The following is a 21636-nucleotide window of genomic DNA, read 5'->3' as shown; positions in this document are numbered from 1 at the left end:
GGCGTTTTTCTCTGACTCCTGCCACACCTCAACAGAAATGACTCGTCTTGAGTCCCCTACACTCGGCTGTGTTTGAATTCCAAACACAGAAAAGGCTGCAAAAGGACTCCCGCACACTGTCTGACTTGCAATATAAAATTTATTTGCGACGTTTCGGTACTAGACCTTCATCAGGCAAACTAGTACCGAAACGTCGCAAATAAATTTTATATTGCAAGTCAGACAGTGTGCGGGAGTCCTTTTGCAATTTTTTGGTCTTCTCTCTCCAACGCACCTGTCTTTTTTTAATAGATGTGCGAAGTTATTTCCTTTGTTCTAAAACACAGAAAAGGAAAAAACATGGAGAATTTAACATTGTGTGGACGGATACGTTTGCTTCACAGCCGTCGCTGCAAAGTTTAAGAACCAAGTAACCACAGTTAGCTCACAGCAGAGTTTGTGCTCGAACATGTTCATCACAGGGATGCATGATATTTGGTGATTTGGCCGATAAGTGATGTCGATATATCCACGTTTTCCCTCCTAATGTCAGTGATCATCATCAAGTCTCTTCTGTAGATGAATTAACATCATGTTATACACACAGACTGTGATGGTGACGGCCCACCAGCAGGTGGAGACATGACACACTGTTCAGTGTCTGTGATATTCACTCATTGTGATGAAGAAGAAAAAACATGTTGGTCTGATTCTGATTCAGGGCCTGCGTTCCAAATCGCATACTTCTACTATATACTTTTAGTATGTACTGCAGCTGCCCTTAAAAAGTATGTAGTGTAGTATGCAGTATACATGCAGTATGCATGCTATTGGGACACACTACATCCGCCATCACATCACTCCCTGAACTCCGGCCCTCTTGCTCACTTCCGCCGAATATTTTGTGTTGTTGTACTTCGGAGATGCAGCAAATCTCCTCTCGTCGAGCTCGCCAGAGTCGTGCATACCGTCAGAGGTGCCGGAGAGCTCTGTTGCTGTTATGTCGTCATGTATGTTGTTGTTTCTAATAAACAGTCCCAAGCCTATTATTAGTGACCTGTCTATTGAACTAGTCACCAGCAGGCATATTAACCCCCTTCACACATAGCTCTCTGTTGCTGGCAGATGTTTGTTGTTAAATATATTTACAGCTATGCAGCTGCTGGCACTATATTCTGTCTGCACGTGAAGCAGCCTTACATTCACATTACTTTTATTTGTAGTGTAACATACTTGCACATTCTTACTACATTACTTAATATGTATTTGACTTTTACTATTTATATATTTACTAGTCTATACTGCTCATACCTGGCCCATAGTGTATTCATATTTAGTCATATTCATTCATTATTTATACCACACTTACACCACTGCCTATACTGGTAGAATCTTCTATATTGTAGTCATAGTTGAACCCTAACATTGATTATACTATAATCACAATAAAGTTGAATGTTGTAACTGTGTTCTTGCAAAACTGTATGATATGTGACAGTATATAATCAGATCATTGCAGTCCTAATATATGTAGTGTCTTAGTATCTCAGATTAAATAAACCATGTGTGAAAGGAAGTGTGGGCGTTGGTTGTACACGCAGCTCAGTCAGTGTGACGTAACTTCCGCTGCGCAAAGGATTGTGGGTCAGAATGGCCAAAGAAGCATGCTGACATGCATACTGCGAAATATGACCGGATGTAGTAGAACATCCTGGTACTTTTGGCATACTGCATCTGATATACTATGTATTGGGACACACTAATTCTTTTTCTGGCATACTAAATAGTGTGGTAGTATGGGTATTGGAACGCAGGGCTGGTTTGTTCATTTTAAACCCAGTATCCACTGACACTGATGACCTGTCAATATATCACTCATTAATCTGATTGTTTATTTATTTCTTTATTTCTTTATTGTGTTTACATGGGTCGGAGCAGCTGCAGGAGTGAGTCGTCCTTTGGGACTAATAAAGAATCTGAATCTGAATCAGTGGATGGTTATTTAGAGCCATCAGTGATGTTGATCTGCTGATTTAGACGTAAGAGGCGGTGATGTCATGGAAACTGATAGGTGGGTGAACTACAGGTAGATATGTAGGTTACTGAGGAGGAAGTGGGTGAACTGTCCTGTATCCTCCACTGGCTTTTTGGCTGATAGGTGGGTAAACTGTGAACGGGCAGATACACCTGTGTGTACCTGTGTGTCCCCTCCTCTACACCTCTGTTAACAGGCAGTGTTCCCTTCGTTATAAAGCTCAAGACTTTTTCTTCTTCATCTTTGATAGTAAAGGTCGCAGATCTCTCACCTGGAGCTTAGATGTTTTTCTGAGTCTCTCCCGGCGGCAGCAGCGACCGGAGCACGAGGATTCAGAGCAGCTTCTGAAACCTGAAGAAACCAGAACGTGTTTAAGATTTTAAAAGACGACTTAAAGAAATGATTGATCATCAGACTGGCTGCTGATGAATTTATTTATTGATTAACTGTTGCAAATCGACTGTCAGAGTTATTCACAGGCAGCGACAGCCGAGTCACTCCATTCATCAACATGTTGTTAACGTCCCCAAAGCATTGTGGGAACTGTAGTGTGGTCTGACCTGTGACATGTTCTGCAGGTAACCCAGTCCAGAACGAGGAGACGGGTCTGACAGAGTTCAGACTGACGGGTCCTCTGCAGTACCTCACCTGGTACCACGCCGTGGGGCTGGTCTGGATCACCGAGTTCATCCTGGCCTGTCAGCAGATGACTGTGGCTGGAGCTGTGGTCACCTACTACTTCACCAGGTGAGTCAGCATCTGCACACAGGTGAGTCAGCACCTGCCTACAGGTGAGTCAGCACCTGCTCACAGCGCTGGACTCCAGCAGTTCAGGATCTCTGATGTGGACTCTGTGTTTCAGGGACAAGAACCGGCTCCCGGTGACTCCGATCCTGTCGTCAGTCCTGCGGCTCGTCAGGTATCACCTGGGAACCGTCGCTAAGGGAGCCTTCATCATCACGCTGGTCAAGATCCCCCGACTCTTCCTCATGTACATCCACAACCAGCTGAAAGGAAAGGTACAAACCTTTATCAAGAGCACACGCTGTGGCTGAATCTGAATGAACTCACCTGTCTTCACCTGTCTGAGTGTGACTCGCCTGGATGCTTCAGTGATATCTGATTATTGATCTGATTATTGATGCTGTATGATGTGATGATGTCGTTGTGTGTCTCAGGAGAACGCGTGCGCTCGCTGTCTGCTGAAAACGTGTATCTGCTGTCTGTGGTGTTTGGAGAAGTGCCTCAACTATCTCAATCAGGTAACAAACGACCCGCCCCTCCTCCTTAACGCTACTTCCTGTTTCCCCCCTGACTGTCTCACCTGTGTTATTATTTCCCAGAATGCATATGCAGCCACAGCCATCAACAGCACCAGTTTCTGCACGTCTGCACGTGACGCCTTTGTGATCCTGGTGGAAAACGCTCTGCGCGTCGCCACAATCAACGCTGTCGGAGACTTCGTGCTCTTCCTGGGGAAGGTGAGCTGGATCTGGATCAGATATCTGGTCTGAACTGGTCCTGGTCCTGTTGGCGCCCCCTACAGGCGGCAGAATTTCTTACAAACCACAGCTGGCAGCGGGTTTGAACCCTGAGTCCTCTCACTGTGTGAACCACTGCAGTTGTAAAATAAAAAAATCAACATCTCAGCCACACACAGACTCTTTGACCTCTGACCTGATTTGTATACATGTTTCCTCAGATCCTGATCATGACGTCGACAGCGTTCGCCGGCGTCCTCCTCCTGAACTACCAGCGGGATTACGCGGAGTGGCTGCTGCCTCTGATCATCGTATGTCTCTTCTCCTTCCTGGTGGCTCACTGCTTCCTGTCCATCTTTGAGATCGTGGTGGACGTCCTCTTCCTCTGCTTCGCCATCGACACCAAGTACAACGACGGCACTCCTGGGAAGGAGTTCTTCATGGACAAAGCTCTGATGGTGAGATGGCAGCACGCTGAACACATACTGATGATGATACGTCAGATTATGATAATAATATTATGACATGTCAACGTGTTGACTACATGAACAGTAGTGACATCATGGCCAACAGTCAAAGTAACTTCCTATCAACCTTTAAGGGCCCGTCCACACCTGGTTTGGTCAGACTAACAAAAGTACAGGTGTTACAGGTGTTTCACTTTGCATCAGTGATCATTGAATCAATATATTGATCCAGGTCGATGGATCGTTACAGCCCGACGTAGAACTACAATCTTCAAGGGGTTTTTTTTGTTTGCGTTTGCGCCGCCAGCAGGAACACTGAGGTGATGAACTGTCAGCCAGTCGGCAGTTGATTTCCTGTAGCAACATCATCAAGTCAAAATAATAGATGATTAAATAATTATATCCCCATTCAAGTTAGCGCTAAACTGGAAGTCAGCTGCCCAACCGGTGGAAGTTTGCCGCTCGACCACGCTCAGCACCTGTAAGTCTGTGGCGTGCCTCCTCTGTGGGCCCCACGGTGCAATTTCACCGGGTAATTTCATACTGTGGAAAAAGAGCTTTGTGGTGTCATGTGACACTGAGCAACTGTCATAGGAATGAACAGGCCCCGCCCCCAATGCTGTATCCAGGTCTCTGATAGACCGCCATGTTAACATGTAGAGATAAACATGTTCACAGCCCTTCTGGTCTCTGTAGCTCATTTCAACTTTCATGACGACTGTACGGGGCTGAACTAGTACGTAACTCAGCTGTTTATGTTTTATTAAGGTTTAAAGTTGCACATAATTCAGGGCGGGGCCTCTTTAAGTTACAGGCCTCCTGCGAGGCGTCGTCACAGTCTGTGAGTCACATCCACCCCTCGCTCCTCCAGAGCGCCACCCTCTCGTCCAAATTTAGTCACTTCTTTTTCCCAAATCAAGATGGTGACGGGTGAAACGTTGAACTTGAGGCTTCAGAACACGTCTGAGCGGCTTCATTGTTATTTTACACGGTTCATGGTTTTCACGGACAAACTGAAACCTACACTGAACATTTACTACACAGCTTCTCTGCTGATTTCTCCTCTGGTCTGATCACCAACAGTCTGATCTGAACGCAGCACCGTCTCTCTTTGTGTCAGTGAACCACACATACACACACACACACTACACATGAGGCGCTGCACTACTCTGGACTCACTGGACGATAGGCTTCCAAAACTTCCTGAAAGTGACAGTCCAAGAAATGTTTTCACACCAGACAAACCGAGCAGTGGTTCAGTTTGATCCGCACTGAAACTTCCTCTTTTCGTTGGATCGAGGGTTCAGCGTTCAGTTTGCTCTGCGCCGTGGTCGGCAGGAAGCTTCACACCTGTAGTGTTGGTTCAGATTAACCTGAAAAGTCTTTAAAGACAAAAGAGGAAGATGAGAATGGGCCTTCAGTGTCCAAGCATCTTGTAAAAAACTTTCTTTGTCCTTCTAATTTTTAATGTGGACTCTTCCCATGTGACCCCGCCCCTCTGACCCCGCCCCTCTCACTGTGACCCCTCCCCTCTGACCCCGCCACTCTCACTGTGACCCCTCCCCTGCAGGAGTTTGTGGAGAGCAGCCGGCGGTTGGAGCGGGCGGTGGAACGTGGGCGGAGCCGGGTGAAGGAGGCGGTATCAGAGGGAGCGGAGATGAAGCCTATGGTGAGTGACAGCGGAGGGGGCGTGGCCAGGCAGAAGAGCTCATCGGTGGGAGTGGGCCTGGACGGAGGTGGGGGGGAGTGGGAGGACCTTCAGGAGTTCCAGGTGTACTACCTGCTGGTCGGGGTGCTGGTGGACTGGGTGCTAACGGAGCAGAGCGACTTCGTCCTCTGTCTCAGCGAGGATGTCGTCCTCTTCCTCTGCGTCTACCTGCCCACCTCCACCCTCTTCCTGTTTGTCAGCTTGCTGCACACGCCAAGCCCCGCCCCCTCCACACCTAGCAAGAAATCAGCCGCCGTCACCGCCACAAGCTAACACACGTGCTAACGGACACGTGCTAACTGGTGCATGCTAACTGACACAAGCTAACAGACAAATGCTAACAGACACACACTGTCCTGAGCATGCTGATTGGACGAACACTGATGCATGTTAACCTGACTCATTCCCTTCATCATCATCATCATCATCATCATCATCATCATCACAGCTGTTTCTTCCTCATCATCAGGGACCAAACTCCTCACTGACTTTATGTTTATTTGTAATTTATTTTTTACTTTTGTATCTTTATATTTTTAAAGGTTTTTTTTTTGTATTTAAAGGTTGTTGGTTGTTTTTTTTTGCAGCTGTTTGTGTTTATTCAGTTTGGCCTTATTACCTCACCGTGGTGCTTTCAAGGACTCAGCAGATAATCAGATAACTCAGAGATGAAGCTTCAGGTTTGTGTTTACATGAACATTATGTTTCTGATTGTGGTCATTAAACTAAAGTGACAGGCGGAGCTCTTGCTGCTGTAAAGGAAGACTTACACCCAGGCCACACTGCCTGCGTGAACAGTGCGTGACGGCTTACACACAGACAGCATGGCCACTGCAACCCAGTCTCTCTCCAAAGTCATCAGAAACCAGTGTTTGGTCAGTATCTTCTGGCATCAGACACTGACAAAAAAAAGCCGTCCTTTCACATTAGCATGATACACAGCTGGTCGCCGTTATAGTTTAACAGCACTTGACGGCATCAGGGGAATACGCGGTGTGTGTGTGTGTCGGCTAAACGCAACCACGTGTGTGTTGTTGAAGGAAAAAAACATCAGTTGGTGGTGTTGTACCGACGTAGTGCTTTTATTTTGAAAGAGACTGTATGCAAACTGTACATTTCCTGTGAAAACAGAAGTGTATTTTGAAAACAGACAATGCATGTAACAGGCTGAAGTTGACACGGCGTCCCAGAACGTCAACAACCAACACACCCAGGGTACCTTGGACGTCATATGTGGACGTGGAAAGTCCATAACCAAACGTGGACATGTGATGAGGTCGCAGTGAGGACGTGATGCTGCTACAGAGCTACATGTTGCTATAATTACTCTGTTTCTACAATTAAAAGCCGTTACTCCACTCAGTTATTGAGCCATGCAGGCAACTGCGTCATCAACAACACATTCATGACAATATTTCAAAATAAAAAGCCTCTTGTTGAGAAATGAAGGGACTCTGTCCACAGAAACTTTGTCAGAGGACTTTTATTTTGAAATGTAAACAGGAAATGTTGAGTTAGAAAATATTTATGACACTGAAACTGTAGTGAAAAGGTAATGTCATACATATAATTATCAAAAGACCATGTTGACCGTCTAGTTTTGCTGACACCACGCACATCACAAGGAAGAAATAGGCGACACTCCAAATCTGTAGATGTTCCACACCTGAGTAGCGCTGCTCACGCAGGTGGTGTGGCTGCTCTAACCTGTTCACAGGGGCGCCTAAAAGAAAATACAAGAGGTTTTGAAACACACGTGCTCCTTACACGGCGACCTCGCTCAACTGCTGCGACTCACGCACTTGTGGTGTTCACACAGACAGCGCTGCAGCAGAATCATACAGTTTCTTCAAAAACTGTCGTGAAGGTGGTGTAATGTCACTGTGTTTATCAAAACACAATTTTTATTGTCTGTTTTTGCTGAACTGTGCGCGTCACACGGTAAAATAGGCAAGAGTCCAGATCTCTAGATGTTTGGCAGTTGAGCAGCAGCTGAGCCACACCTGAGCAGCGCTGCTCACGCAGGCGGTGTGGCCCGGGTGTAAGAGACAAAATCTAGTGCTATAAAAGTCGTCCAGGACCTGGATATAACGTTGTGTATTTGAAGGTGTCTGCTGGGTCCGAGCTTCCTGCACACGTCCAGTTGTGTCAACTGGTTTCTGCTCTGCTCCCTCACCACCTGATTCCCATGATGCTTCACTCTCACCTCCATCCCCCTCCTGACCCCGTCACTGCCTCCATCCTGTCTGTTTGATCATCATGAAGAACATTAAAGTTTTAACTGTGTGGCCTCGTTTCCTGTTTCAGGCTCCGGGGACGAGTTCAGCTTGACCAAAATCAGCCAATGGGACTTCTTAAAAAGAAAAGAGACATTCCAAATGTTTATTTTTACCAACGTGTAACATGTTTACTATGGTTTCACTCCAGGGAAAACAATATTTTAATAAGAAACTGTAAAAACGTAACAATGTAATGAAGCACTTTATATTGAAGCGCTGCAGATTTTAAACCGGCTGATGCATTTTTTCGTAGTGATGTCCTTTTTTATAAAACGACAGCATCTCGTCTCTGAACTCATCGCTCACTCTTCAGTTCACAACACTTTTACAGCCAAGCAACTTTTTCTTTTTTATAACTGGTTTTGTTGTGGAGACACGACCTGGACTCCATGTTGGATCAGGAACGCTGTGATGTCATCAGAGGGGCGGAGTCTCTGGACAGGTGGGACCTCTGATTGGTGGATGACTGGTGTCAGAGGACGGGGGGGTCAAAGGTCAGCTGATCAGGTTTGATCTGACGGGACGCACTGCGAGCAGGTCGATCAATACATGTGATTTATTTGTGATGAACAACTAAATATCCATCAGATCAGACTCGAACTGACCAGAGACAGTTTGACATTCAGTGTCTGTCACTGGTTCAGAAACACCACTGCAGAAACACACACTTGAAATCTTAAACCAGTAAAACATCCATGTGATGACTGTTAGTCACGTGTCTCCAACGCACGTCTTTTATATAAATGTTCAGCAGCAGGTTGTTTTTATGACCTCACAGTCGTCTGCTGTCGGTCTGAATGATGACGTTTATCCAGTTCGTAAATTTAGTATTTTTACAGACAGCACTGTTTAAAAAGAGCAGAGATCTCCTCTTCTTTATGCTGCCTACATTACCCATGATACACCTTTCCCTCTGACTATGAGCAGCCAATACAGCCACAGCAGTTACAGATATTTGATATTTATAATCAGAGTTAATGAATCTTTTGCCAAAACAGCAAACCTCCTTGTTCATGCTGTCAAGTGCTTTCTGATTGGATGTTCCCAATTTACGCATTAAAAGTTCTGGATGTAACTTTCGCAAATTCTTAATATTAGTGACGCCTCTCTTTGAGGCCATTTGGTGAACTGCAGTCAGCATCCTGTTGCTGGTGCTTTGATGCTCGTACTCCGTAGCCACGAGCTAGCACCTGGTCATCAACCAAAACGTCAGTCTGTTTCCATGACGGCAGAGAAAACACATTTACTTGAAATCCCTGTAAACATGTCAGTGTGAGTGAAATGGTCCTGCAGTGAATGTGTCACAGTGGGACTAACACACCCAGATCATGTGACTCCTGCATGTATACAGTCAATCAGACCCAAACTGGCCGAGGCGCTCTGAGCATGCTCCACAGTTTCCGCCCCGGGCTTTGAACCAGAAGTCCAATAGCATTAAATGTGTAAGAGAAGAAGAAGCCGGTAACAACATGGAGAAATCTACATCCAGAGCCGTGACTTTTTGGACGGACCAAATGTACAGAGCTGTAAAGTTGTCCACCATGGTACCAGTTAGCTGCTAGCTAACCGTAGCTAACTTGTTTGTCCATTGTTTGGTCTGTGACGTAATAGGTCAACAGGAAAAAGGTCCAATACTAACAAGTTGTTAGAAGCAGCCGAGGAAGTCGGGGAAGGTCTCGGTTTTTAAGTTACACAACAACCTGCTGAACACGTTGGAAAGTAGAATGATTAATAAAAGTAAAAAGTTTCCAGCAGAACCTTTAAATTCGTCTCCAGCTCAGATGTTTCTGGTTACTGTTGAACCAGTTAAGTGAAGCTCGTTACTGAGAGCTCATTGGAGGATTTATGACCTGCTGTTAGTTCTGGTCCTGGTCTGATGGTAAAACATTGACGTGGCTGTAAAGCAGAGTCGTCGTCATAGAAACAAAATGTGATTGTCACTGGAACAGGATTCTGATTGGCTGTTGATGGCTGATGACGGTCAGTTCAGGTTGTGGTGACATGTTGCTCACAGTGTGACGCCATGTTTCAGACTCCACGTCTCTGCAGACTGCTACGACCTGTAAGGTGAGGGTCATGTGACCAACGGGATAGGCAACGTAGCATTAATACTAATCTGCTAGCATGTTTCCTGTAGCTGGCGGTACAAGCTGTTAGATCATGTTTTAGTTTCTGTCTGGAAACATGAAGTTAATCGGTGACGTCGAGGCTGTGTCTTCTTCATGAGCTGATATTTCTGCAGACAGATGACATGTCAATGTAACATCTCTGATAAAAGAAAAACTGTCGGTCAGTAGTTGTTTTTTATCCTGTAAGCAGCTCTGTGGCATTAACATCTGTCTGTCTTTGTTTCAGACTGAAACATCTCAACATCTATGAGACTGAATCACAATAACTTCTTGTTAGAAACCTGCATCACGTACAGTAAATGAAACACCGTCAAGCAAACGCTGCCTCTAACACTTCTAAGTTTTTAGCCACTTAGAAAAGGCCCACTAAAACCAGTCTGTCAGTTTATTTGTATATATGAAATGTTATACCTCTTAACCTTGCAGCCAGACGGCCTTTTCTGACAGGGAACTGAAGCGGTTTTATCAAAGCCACAAGACTCCATCGATAACTAGAATTACTGCCTCCATGAACCCGTCATGTTGCAGGTAGAGTCTCCATCCATGTCAGTGAAAACATGGATGCTTCACACACAGAAGATCTATACAATCAGCACAGTTTCAAGATTAGAGTCACCAATTCAGAATCTGACCAAATGTCTAATCAGGTCATCATTGACTCAAGTCGAACGTTTGTGCCAAAGTTTAAGACAGTCCCTCAAGGCGATCTTGAGACACTGTGTTCATGAGAATGGGACAGATGGATGATCGGACGGACAACCTGAAAACACAATGTCTCCAGACATGGCTGTCGCCGATGGGGAGGCATAAAATCAGTGAATTACGAAGACGGTCTACAGCGATCAGTTAGTGTGTAACATACAGTGGTGAAATAAATATATCGTACACTTAAACTGATATTAATGTTTTGAGGTGTCTAAAATACATTTCACTATGGCTCCGTCCACAGCAGGACGTTGTTTCTGTGCGGGTAGATTTGATCTACTGAAGACGCCAGCAAAGCAACACAGTTCATAAAGAAACCACAGCAGAGACGTCAGATAGTCAGATCACCATGTTTAACTATATCTATCTATACTATATCTTTAAATGTTACAGTGACACCGTGTCCTAACAGGATGTGAACGCCAAAGTATCGCGTGACATCAGATGCTCTCTGTCCACACTGGATCTGCTAAATATTGAACTCTGTCACCTCATGTGAACAAATAACTTACCGATCAGCTGTGGTCTCAGAGCACGTATGTCCTTATTATTCATACTCACAACAAGACTATCACAGGTAACTCCCAGACTGAATCATACCTCCATCTCCACTTTGTAAAACAAGCTAGCTGTTAGCATCCCACACAGTTTGTACCAGAAATATTTATCTTCCTGTTGATCTCCCTCCAGCCAGCTGCCACCTTATTTAGGTTTTTGTAGTAAAATCATCCTGGAGGTAACTCCTCATTAAACCTCGTGAATCAGCCGCTCCTCGTCCACTGTGGCGCTTTTTAACATGAATGACAGAACAGAAATAGAAACAACCTGTCTGACAAAAGTTAAGCTCAAAACAGCGCTCTCCATCTCTTTGCCCCCGGCAGTTTGGACAGTCCAATAAAAAACAATGTAATCAAACTGATTTAGTCGCTGACGTTCACTCGTGTCATTTCCAGGACGGACGCCGCGTTACGGCTGAAAATGACAACAGAAATAAACAAGTTTGCAGAGTTCAGATTTTTTTCCACAATCCAGATAAGTTTTCTACCCAGAAGTGTTCGGACGACGTCACAGTGATTCGGTCTTTTAGACGAACTGTGATAAAATGTTCATTGTTCACGTTCCTCTCAGGATGAAGCGTAATAACTGGCGCCATCATCAGGACATTTTAACGTGTCCTTTGGTCTATGACCAAACACCCACAGAACTAACGACATTCACATCAGCCTCAGCTGGACTCTGTGTTTACTGATAATCAGCTAATGTTAGCCTGCTAACATGCTAAGCTAAGATGGTGAACATGGTAAACGTTAGCATGTTTAGCATTTAGCTCACTGAGTATCATGTCATGTTTACAGGAGAGGTTTTTAGTTTGCAACATTTAAAATTTTGTTGAGTCCACGATTGGTCAGAACGAAACAGGCTGAAGAGTCACGTGACTCTCACGCTGAAAGGTCGTAGCGGTTTGTTGAGTCTCACCGTAGTGGGCGGGGCTAAAATGTTTTGTTGTGATGTGGAGTTTGTAGAGGGCGTCAGCGTCCCGTCAGCTGATCTGTGATGACGATGTTTGACAGTCAGATTGTTGTCGTCTCCACACACCGTCACCTGGATCCGACTTCCTGTCCCAGAGTTGGATCTCCTCTTCACCATCAAGTCAAAGCGTCATCCCGTCACAATCCAGAGAAGAAGTGTGTGGGTGGAGCTTCCTGGGGAGGTGACGGCTAAGTTCAGACAGTCAGCAATAAAACAAACTGCATCATGTGACCACAACAACAACAACAGCAACAACAACAACAAGTCTTCCTGCTTCTGTTTGTTCAGCATGTTCCAGGTTTAAAGCTTGATGTCGAACACGTCGTCTGAGACAGGAAGTCGACTTTCTGAGGTTCAGTGTTCGACATCAGTTATTGTCCAACTGTCCAACACAAGGCAACTGATTGGGCAACGAGTCAACGTCACAGTCTGTGAAAAAGCAGCTGAACGCTCAGAGAAAATGCAGTAAACAGGCAACACCATCAGAAAGGCGGAAGGTTGATCTGTTGCCCGTCCTGGTTGCCCAACATGTTGCCTTGTTGCCCTGCAGGTTGAATCCAAACGTCCAGACCTTCAGGCTGAACCATGGCACACTTAACTCAATATGAGTCACTTGTTTCCATGGTGATTTACTTAAGTTCTCAACTCTTTCTTTGGTTGAACTAAAACAGATCTGCAGATTAAAACAAACAGTCTGGAGACGTAATAAAACTCAGAGCTCAGTGTGAGCGGCTGCTTCTTCATTCTGCACTTTAGATTTAAAGATCCCCTGAATGTGACTGAACGCGTCTGTCGTTGTTCCAACCCACTTTAGATGAAATATGAAAGCGGACTGCCAGATGACGAGGCCTGATGATTGACAGCCAGCTTACTGCTCGCCACCGCATTTGAAAGAGACTGCAGTTAACTAGCTAGTGCACCCCTGGATGTACCCACACAAATTTGCCTTTCCTAGGATAGCGAAGACATGACTGTCCCTACTCTCACTCTCATTGGCTAGTACTCGTTGCATTCATTGGTTGGATAGGTCAGGTTTAGGTTTGGGTCTGTTTCCACAAATATGACAGCTACCGTAGTTTAGCACATAGCAATATGGATAGCTAAATGGAAATATTGTTGAATTTCAACCAGCTCTGAATCGTCACAGTTTGTGCAGGCAAAAGTCAAGCTGACCTCCACTGGAAAATGAGCTGTAGGGACTCGGCTGCACGGCATGGGAGGGAAGCCAAACACCCGGAGCTCCACTGGTGTTCAGCAGACCTCTACTGGTGGATTAGCAGGGAGCTCCCTGTGCTCACAGCATCAGAGGAAGCCAAACAACGTTCATCTGCACACACAGAGCTGGTTGAAAATCTGCGATGTTTCCTTTTAACAGCTGTAACAACTCAAATTAATCCAACAAATTTAAGTGCAAACAGACAAACAGAGGGGAGGCATACACTTGTAAACAAGACACAGAAACCCGTTATACACTTCCTCTTCAAGGAGGGAATCTCGTGCCATTATGCCGCCTCGCTGTTCTGTATAAAAGGTACAATCACAGAATGGGGAGACAGAGTTGTCTCACCTTTTAGCCACCAGCAGAGGTAGTAACAGTGTCGAATCATTGTACAAATAAAAGGGACAACCGACAGGACAGGTGTGACGTTTTGACGACGCGTTATGTGTGTGATCTCAAATTTGAAAAGCAGCTGTTGGCAGTTAGCGGCTAACTCAAAGAAGAACAGCAGCTGTTAGCAGTTAGCAGCTAACTCAAACAATGAGGTCCAGGAGCTCCTTACCCTAATAAAGAGCTGCTGCGCGTATGTTATATGTCACACTAGAGGCTGACGCTGTTGTGTTACATGTCATGCCTCTTTGGATTCTGTGATGTCATCATGCTGTCTGACATCCCATACTGGAGCCACATGATGTTGCCGTCGTTTGGTTCTGGGTAAAAATACAAAGCAGGCGTAAAGAAGGGACTTTGTGGCGGCTCTATAGCGCCGTCTCTGTGAAAAGGGTCAGAGATACATAACGGAGGCAGAGGGGATGAGGGGACATCAAAACCAACATCCTGTCTGTAAGGACAGAGATGAGAGAGCAAAGAGCTCCTCAATGTTTTTTGTTTAAAGCTACTGATGAGCTCAAGCGGTGCCGTTTCACAGGGCGCCCAGTGAGCTGCAGCGATCATCACGGCTGGATGTCTGGCGGTCACTTTTGTCATGTGTAAGGGGGCGTGGTTTCATCCAGTGCGTTGGAAAAAGGACTGACGCAACTGAAACTGACCTGAATGATGTCATCATCAGGTTCGTGTTCCAATCAGCTGTTTAAATCATTCTCACTTTGTTTCTGATTCATCAGCTAAACACTACAGCACCCATGAGCCTCAGCAGCTGATGCTATGGAGAAGCATCGCCCAGTGGTGTCTGAATAAACGTGATGCAGCGCCTCCACTCAGTCACTCACAGTCCTGCAGCTGAAAGATCTCAGCTCACGACAGGAACATGTCTGTAACTGTGAATACGATCACTCAGCCGTTGATCGGAGCAGCTCTCAGGGTGGACGTTTGGATTCAGCCTCGGACTGATGTGACGGAGTCTAAAGTTCAAACATCGACCTGCTGACGTGTTTCTGTAGAACGCTGCTGAGCGTTGTTCTGTGTGCAGTTTTAAAGTTTGTTTCCTGAGACGGGCAGCTGATGTGTTTGACGGTTTTCAGGCTGCGACTGTTCCCATCATCACCTCCTGTCAGCCAAACACCTCCTTCGCTCCAACAGACAAACCGGTCAGAGTTTCAGCAGCGCCGAGACAAACTGAAGAGCCGCTCCTCTGAACACCCGCTCAGAGGAGGTTTTAGACTAAAACGATATCTCTTCATGTGGTTTCCTTCTGTGCAGAAACTCGTGACCTCACTGAGATTTAGCTTTGACATATTAAGAGCATGTATGTTTTAACCCTGTGGATGCAGTGAGTCAGTGGTCACGGGACGTGATGCTCCGAGCATGTTAACTAATTGCACTAAAGATGGAGTTCCTTCAACACTGACGTCAGTTTAAAGTAGCTGTAAAGTATTTTAGATGAACAGTGTCGTAGCTCAGATATTAACACATTTATTCATGTTCAGACGTCCCGAAAAAAACCCCCAACAACTTTAGGAGCAATCGATAGAAATTTAAAATCCTGCTTCATTTATTCACAATGTTTAGTTTGGATCACGTGACCGCTGTCGCCGGGCAGATTAATCTGTTGACTGCAGGAACTGAAGAGTTTCATTCCAGCTGGATTTAATCCGGTTCTGATCTGGATCCTAACGCTGACAGACGTGGACCAACTTCAGGTTTTATAAAGTTTAACTGTAAAAACATCGACGTCTAAAACGACTCATCATCTCATTTCGGAGATTATTCAGTATTCAGAGTGAAGAAGAATCAGTCTGATAATAATCACGTTTCTGGGTGATTAACGTTTGAAATATTTGTCATATTGTTGTTATCACTCAAATTTAATTGTATTAATTTATCCATGATCGGTGAGTTCAGAACTTTGACACAAGCAATTAAGAGTAAACTGTGAGAATGTGACTGGAGGTTATTGATCGTCTGATTAATCGTTATTGATTATTATTGAATTAATTCCAGCCCGTTGGAATGAAACCTTTAGGCTCCTCCGTCACCTGCCAACCAATAATCTGCTTCATTCACCAAATCCAACCAATCAGCTCGGAGGGGAGAAGCTCCGCCTGCAGCAGGTGTCAATATGTGGGATGTGGGTGAGGGCCGCTCCAATCAGATCGTCTGTTCTGATTATTGATCCAACATCATCTTAATCACCTGATCCCTTAGCAATTGTTGATTAGATCAGACAAAATCAATGATCTGTGATCAGATGGTCACTCACCTGGTGAAGGTGTGTAGAGGAGATGACATCACCACTGATGTCATCAGTGTGCCTGTCTGTGGTTGGTTGTTTCTGACGAGAAGCTGATTCAGAGTCAGTTCTGCTTCTCGTTAGTTTACATTGATCAGGTTGTTAAATATCGACAGTGTCGACTGGAACATCCCAAACTGTGGCGAACGTGTCCTTAATAATCTGCCTTCAGTCGCGGGTTTTTTATTTTATTCAGTTTTTTGGGGGGGGGGGGGGGGTTGAAAGCCTGCTGATGTTGTTCTTTTGTCAGGAGCTTGGGAACATAAGACACTGGGGACATAAGATAATGGGAAGATAGGACTCTGGGAACTTTGAGCCTTGGAAACACAGGACACTCAGAACATAGCACCATGGAAACATAGAACACTGGGGACATAACTAAGGACACAGGACACAGGGAGCGTAGGATACATAGGACCTTGGGAACATAGGACACAGGGAACACAGGTCTGACCCATATGTTCCAGCCTCCTCTCGCCATGATCAGATGAATTTTGATTTGATTTCTCCTCAGATGAAGGTTGGACGTTGGAGAGCAGCTGATGGAGAACGTGTTGCATGTCCATGTTTTTCTGCTCTCTATCACGGCGCGTCATCTTCGTACGGTGTGAATAATCTGCTGTTAGATTCACTAAAACTCTGATAGACGCCTCCATTTTGTTTCCGATGTGACTCGTAGTCTCACTGAGGGACGGCGACATAGCAAAAAGAACAAGTTAAGACTTTAGGCTGACACATGAGTTTAACTGTCAGGTGTAACACTAGTGTTTAGCTTTTCTCTGCAGTAAGAAGTTGTTTGTAACATTGAAGAACTTTTTTCTTTTCTTCTGGGTTGACTTTTTTATATTTATCATTTCTTATGTATATTTGTTTTTTAAGAAAAATAATAAAATGGAAAATTTGAATCAGTGCTCGATGTTTTCTCTTTACTTCTTTGCAGCATGTCAACAAAAAGTGTTTGTTCAGTTTCACATTGTAGCGAGAAAATGTTTCTATTTAACGAGATATTTCTCACATTACAACTTAATCAAAACATTATATCATACTGTATGTTTTATTCATGTCACATTTTTCTACCAAATTGTTATGACAAGAAACACAGGCTGCAAATAAGGATTATTATTTTCACTTTCACTATGAGACAGAACTGTAAACTGGTTAGACGTCTTCAGTCTGACACAGAGAGCTGCAGGGATGATGTTTTTATGTAGTCTGACCCTGAAGTTAGCGTCGCCCTGGTTCCCTCGTCAAAACGCCAAAGGGATTTTTCCACTGAAAAATTTGTGACAAACACGTTTCTGATCCTTCAGGTTTTGTTCTGTGAGATAACGAAAACTGCTTCAGGATTATTGAAAAATAAACGTCACCACAACCGGGCCGTAAACAAACTACACCGCGGTCACATGACTTAACGTCACCGCCACAACCGGCCGTAAACAAACTACACCGTGTGACGGTTTGACTTGATTTCCTTTCTTTTGAAATCTGTTTCGGGGTGCCAGCCAGGTTTCTCTCTTGGCATTTAAGATTAGTCAGTCAGTTTGTCTGTTTGTTTGAAAACGTCACACAAGGATGAACACTTGAAATTAACACCCTTACATTGAATGAATGTGAAAACCACAACACAAATAATTTTCAAACCTAATATTAATGTATATTCCAAACACCGGCAAAAATAAACAATTCTCAAAGTTCACCACACGAAGAACAAGCCAACACAAAATTCCACTTCGGGTTTTTCCTTTTACTCAGTCTCTTTCAAATGTTCAAAGAATCAAAAAAAAAAAAAAAAAAAAATCAAATTCAGTTCATCAACGAAGTTACTTTCAGTACAGTTCAAAAAAATATCAGCAACCTTTAACAAAAAAAACTCCTTGAGCAAAAAATAGTCACGTTACACTTAACGTCACCGCCACAACCAGGCCGTAAACAAACTACACCGCGGTCACATGACTTAACGTCACCGCCACAACCGGGCCGTAAACAAACTACACCGCGGTCACATGACTTAACGTCACCGCCACAACCGGGCTGTAAACAAACTACACCGCAACCAGGCCCTAAACAAACTACACCGCGGTCACATGACTTAACGTCACCCCACAGCGAGGCTGTGACGTGGTGTTGGGCGTGATGGCGTTCTGTAGTCTCATCTTGTCAGAGACACATAAAGCTGTAAACTGACAGTGGGGTATTTACTGACGTCTCTTCAGCTCGTGTTAAACACAGACCTTATCAAGACCACCATCAAACCAAAACACACTGACTTCAACACCAGGGAACAGGAAGTGCTAACATGCTAACTCATTTCTGGGTTTTAGGCTCTAACACATCTCAGTTTGGGAAAGGATTCTATTTTCCAACCACTCACTAGAGACCCACATATCAGCTTGAATCTAATGTCATTTTAAGACCACACTAATGCGTCGCCATGGAAGCGTACTGGTTTTAAGAGTGGAGTGGAGTGATGTGAAAAAAACTACAATGTCCGGAGATACTGAGAAGACATGTTGTTATAGAGCAGCCGTGATAGCAGTGTCTACAGTGGTGACAGTTGTTGTTGCTACTCCTCATTGGTCCAGCACACCACTTGTTAACAGCAGCATTAGTTTCTCTGTGAGGTCTTCAAATGTTCAAGATATTCACTTTATTAAGATATAAAACATAAAAACAGAACATCCAACACGGTGAAGAAACTCATCTAAACTTCAATCAGTTATATTGTTGACTTAACTGATGAATGGTTTCAGCCCTGAACAAAATATAACTTTATGATTGAATCAGGTTATATGTGAACAATATCACCACCTGCAGTGTGAAACTGTTTTATACAACAGTTCTACCAACACCATTTCATCAGTCAGCAGTAATCAGTGTCAGCAGGTTGTGATTTGTTAGTTTGTTTAATGATTTATTTGAACACAAACAGTTTTACAGCTGTACTGTTGCCAAACAACACAAACACTCCTGCACATGCGTGTCGTCTACACGTCACCACAGGACAGTTATTTTGTCTCATGTATGTTTATCTGCACGTGTCACTTATTGTGTAACCAGAGAAATTAGAGTCTATTTGGTGACATGTGATTGTGATCAGTTATCAGCTGATCAGACGGACGATAACTAATAAATAGGGAATAAAACACTGAACAGTTTCAAGCTGAGCAGAGATTTTATATTTGGTTGGGACTGTCTGATGGGTTTGGTTCATCTGATTATTTTGTTCTTTTTCTGTCCAAAAGGTTTAATGTGATAAATATCACTGGTTGTAAACTGAAGTATCCTATGATTATTATGTATAACAAATAAACGTTTTAGCTTCTTCTTTTTAACATGAACAATATTATTTGAGTTGCTCATTAGATTCTGAGGGTCCTGTTTGTTTCTGTTTCTATTGCTGATAAGTTTTATTTTGTGTTTAAATGATTTTAACATGTTCAATAAATTGACTAAAAAAACAAGACAACATGTCACATGATCACACCTGGAGGTTTACAGTGAAGTCGTCAGGCTTCTTCCCTTTTCTGACCATTTATAATTTAACTCAAGTGTTATTTGTGGAAACATCTTCCTCTTGTTGTTATGATCATTAATGTAGAATATCTAATGATTAATGTAACAAAGTTTATAACAGCTGTAAAGTGCAGTTATATACATGCAGAGTTTAAAGTCCCAGTGTTATATCAACACTGATGAATGATTCCTGGTCAATCCAATGACTTGGTTTGAACTAACTGTTGCATAATAAGAAATACTTTCTACATCTTAAACATTCAGTATATCTCATTAACAAGCACATTATGACCGAAAGTGTGAAATTATATTAACGTATAATCAGGAAAATCAAATCCAGCACTTTAAATGACTAAATATTTATATACAAAACCACAAGAACAACAGTATGAAACAGGAATATGAGACTATTAAACAGTAGTGCACTTATAGCAAAAATGTAAAAAAAAGAAAGAAAAAAAAAAAAATTAGCTCTTTATTTTGTTTAACAGCTAAAACAAAAATATTGGAAACACCACGACTCTGTGTGTGTGTGTGTGTGTGTGTGTGTGTGTGTGTGTGTGTCTCAGATGAATGTAGTGCAGTAAATGTACTTTGTTACCTGTGGACAGAGACATTACAATAATAATTAAAAACGTGTCTGAGCTGACTGAAGATTTTGTCTCCTGATGTGGTTTTATTTTGAAAAGTTAAGAGCGCTAACTTTTGTCATCCGGCTCTTACTTTGAAACACAACCCGGAAGTTGCGTGTGTTGACGCGGTGCCTTGATGACTTGAGGAGCAGAAGGAGTGTAACCGGCTGCAGGGACGGAGTAGGAAGAGACAGGAACAGAAAGCAGGATCAAACACGACACAGAGAAGAAGAAGAAGACGAAAACAGAGAGGAGGTAAACAACAACAACAACAAATTAGGGAGGAGTACACAACAGCAGAGTGTGACACACTGACTGACTCTGAGTTTACTTTGTTTTTCTTCTGCTGCATCTGTCAGTCAAACAGGATCCGAACCCAGCCAGGTGTGTTCAGGCCACGCCCCTTCAGGTAAACACTCAGGAGTGTTCCTGAACAGGTGAGGACACGCTGAGACACGGCTGTGTGTGTGCGTGTGTGTGTGCGTGCGTGCGTGCGTGCGTGCGTGTGTCAGACTGACTGTGGAGGTAAAGTTTCAGCTGTGGTGTAAAAGTTTCTGTTAATATTTGAACTCAGATTTTATTTTGAAAAGTATTTTTTATTTGTTATTTCTCTGCATGTTTAGGTTAAAGGACTTGTTGCTATGACAACAGCTCCAGATATAAATGTTTAAATGAGCCAAGAACTCCAGATTCTGTCCAATCATCAGCATTCAAACCTGAGATCACACCTGAGCTCTGTGAAGCAGGATTGAGGGTCAGTCAGGTAACTTCGGGGTTCAGTCCTACGAAGCTGTTTCACTTTTCATGGTGACAAATCACCATGGTAACTAATGTTGAACAGTTCACCTGGGGCCTGTATCACGAAGCGAGATCAACCTTTCTGACTAACCCTAACAATGGCAATCAGGATAATCGGTATCACGACGCTGGATATCAACTCGGTAACTCAACCCAGGGTTGCTTTATCAAGAGCCGTGAACGCGCACGCAGCGGACCAATCACAATCATGAGAGAAGCGCAGCGTCACTGAGCGTCACTGAGCGTCCTCACAGAGCGCCGTATGTGAGGGGAAACAGTATTTCTCATGTGAGGATCAGAGATTAATTCTACTAAAATATGAGGAGGAGAAAAGCAACATTAGAGAAAAGGCCAACAGCGTGGCAGCTGCAGGAGGAGGAAACATGCGTGGCAACGCATAACGGGATGAATAATGTTTAGTTTTAGTTTAGATTAGTTTATTTGCACATAATGTTAAAAACAGACAGTATAA

The 21636-nt window shown here is 43.9% G+C and overlaps 2 protein-coding genes across 6 annotated transcripts in view; both read left to right on the top strand.

Annotated features, from left to right (window-relative positions):
• Positions 1-2588: 2588 nt before the first annotated feature.
• LOC126386946 (choline transporter-like protein 1) lies at positions 2589-17105 on the top strand (the record flags this gene model as incomplete). The annotated part of the gene is made up of 6 exons (XM_050039520.1): positions 2589-2761; positions 2877-3033; positions 3193-3276; positions 3358-3495; positions 3717-3953; positions 5533-17105. Coding segments are annotated over 6 exons (1200 nt in total), but the record flags the coding sequence as incomplete, so codon positions are not given.
• A 3401-nt stretch (positions 17106-20506) lies between these two features.
• tbc1d2 (TBC1 domain family, member 2) overlaps positions 20507-21636 on the top strand; it is a 24015-nt gene continuing 22885 nt past the window's right edge. The window contains exons 1-2 of one of the 5 annotated variants that reach the window (XM_050039523.1): positions 20507-20621; positions 20726-20803. The gene's annotated coding sequence lies outside the window, so the exon portion shown is untranslated. The remainder of the gene's footprint in view (positions 20622-20725; positions 20804-21636) is intronic. The other 4 variants (XM_050039525.1, XM_050039524.1, XM_050039527.1 and 1 more) reach the window with 4 other exon arrangements.

The sequence above is a fragment of the Epinephelus moara genome, unplaced genomic scaffold, assembly GCF_006386435.1.
Source record: "Epinephelus moara isolate mb unplaced genomic scaffold, YSFRI_EMoa_1.0 scaffold1143, whole genome shotgun sequence".
Classification (NCBI taxonomy): domain Eukaryota; kingdom Metazoa; phylum Chordata; class Actinopteri; order Perciformes; family Serranidae; genus Epinephelus; species Epinephelus moara.
Note: the sequence above shows the minus strand (reverse complement) of the source record. Positions and strands in the feature narration are given on the sequence as shown.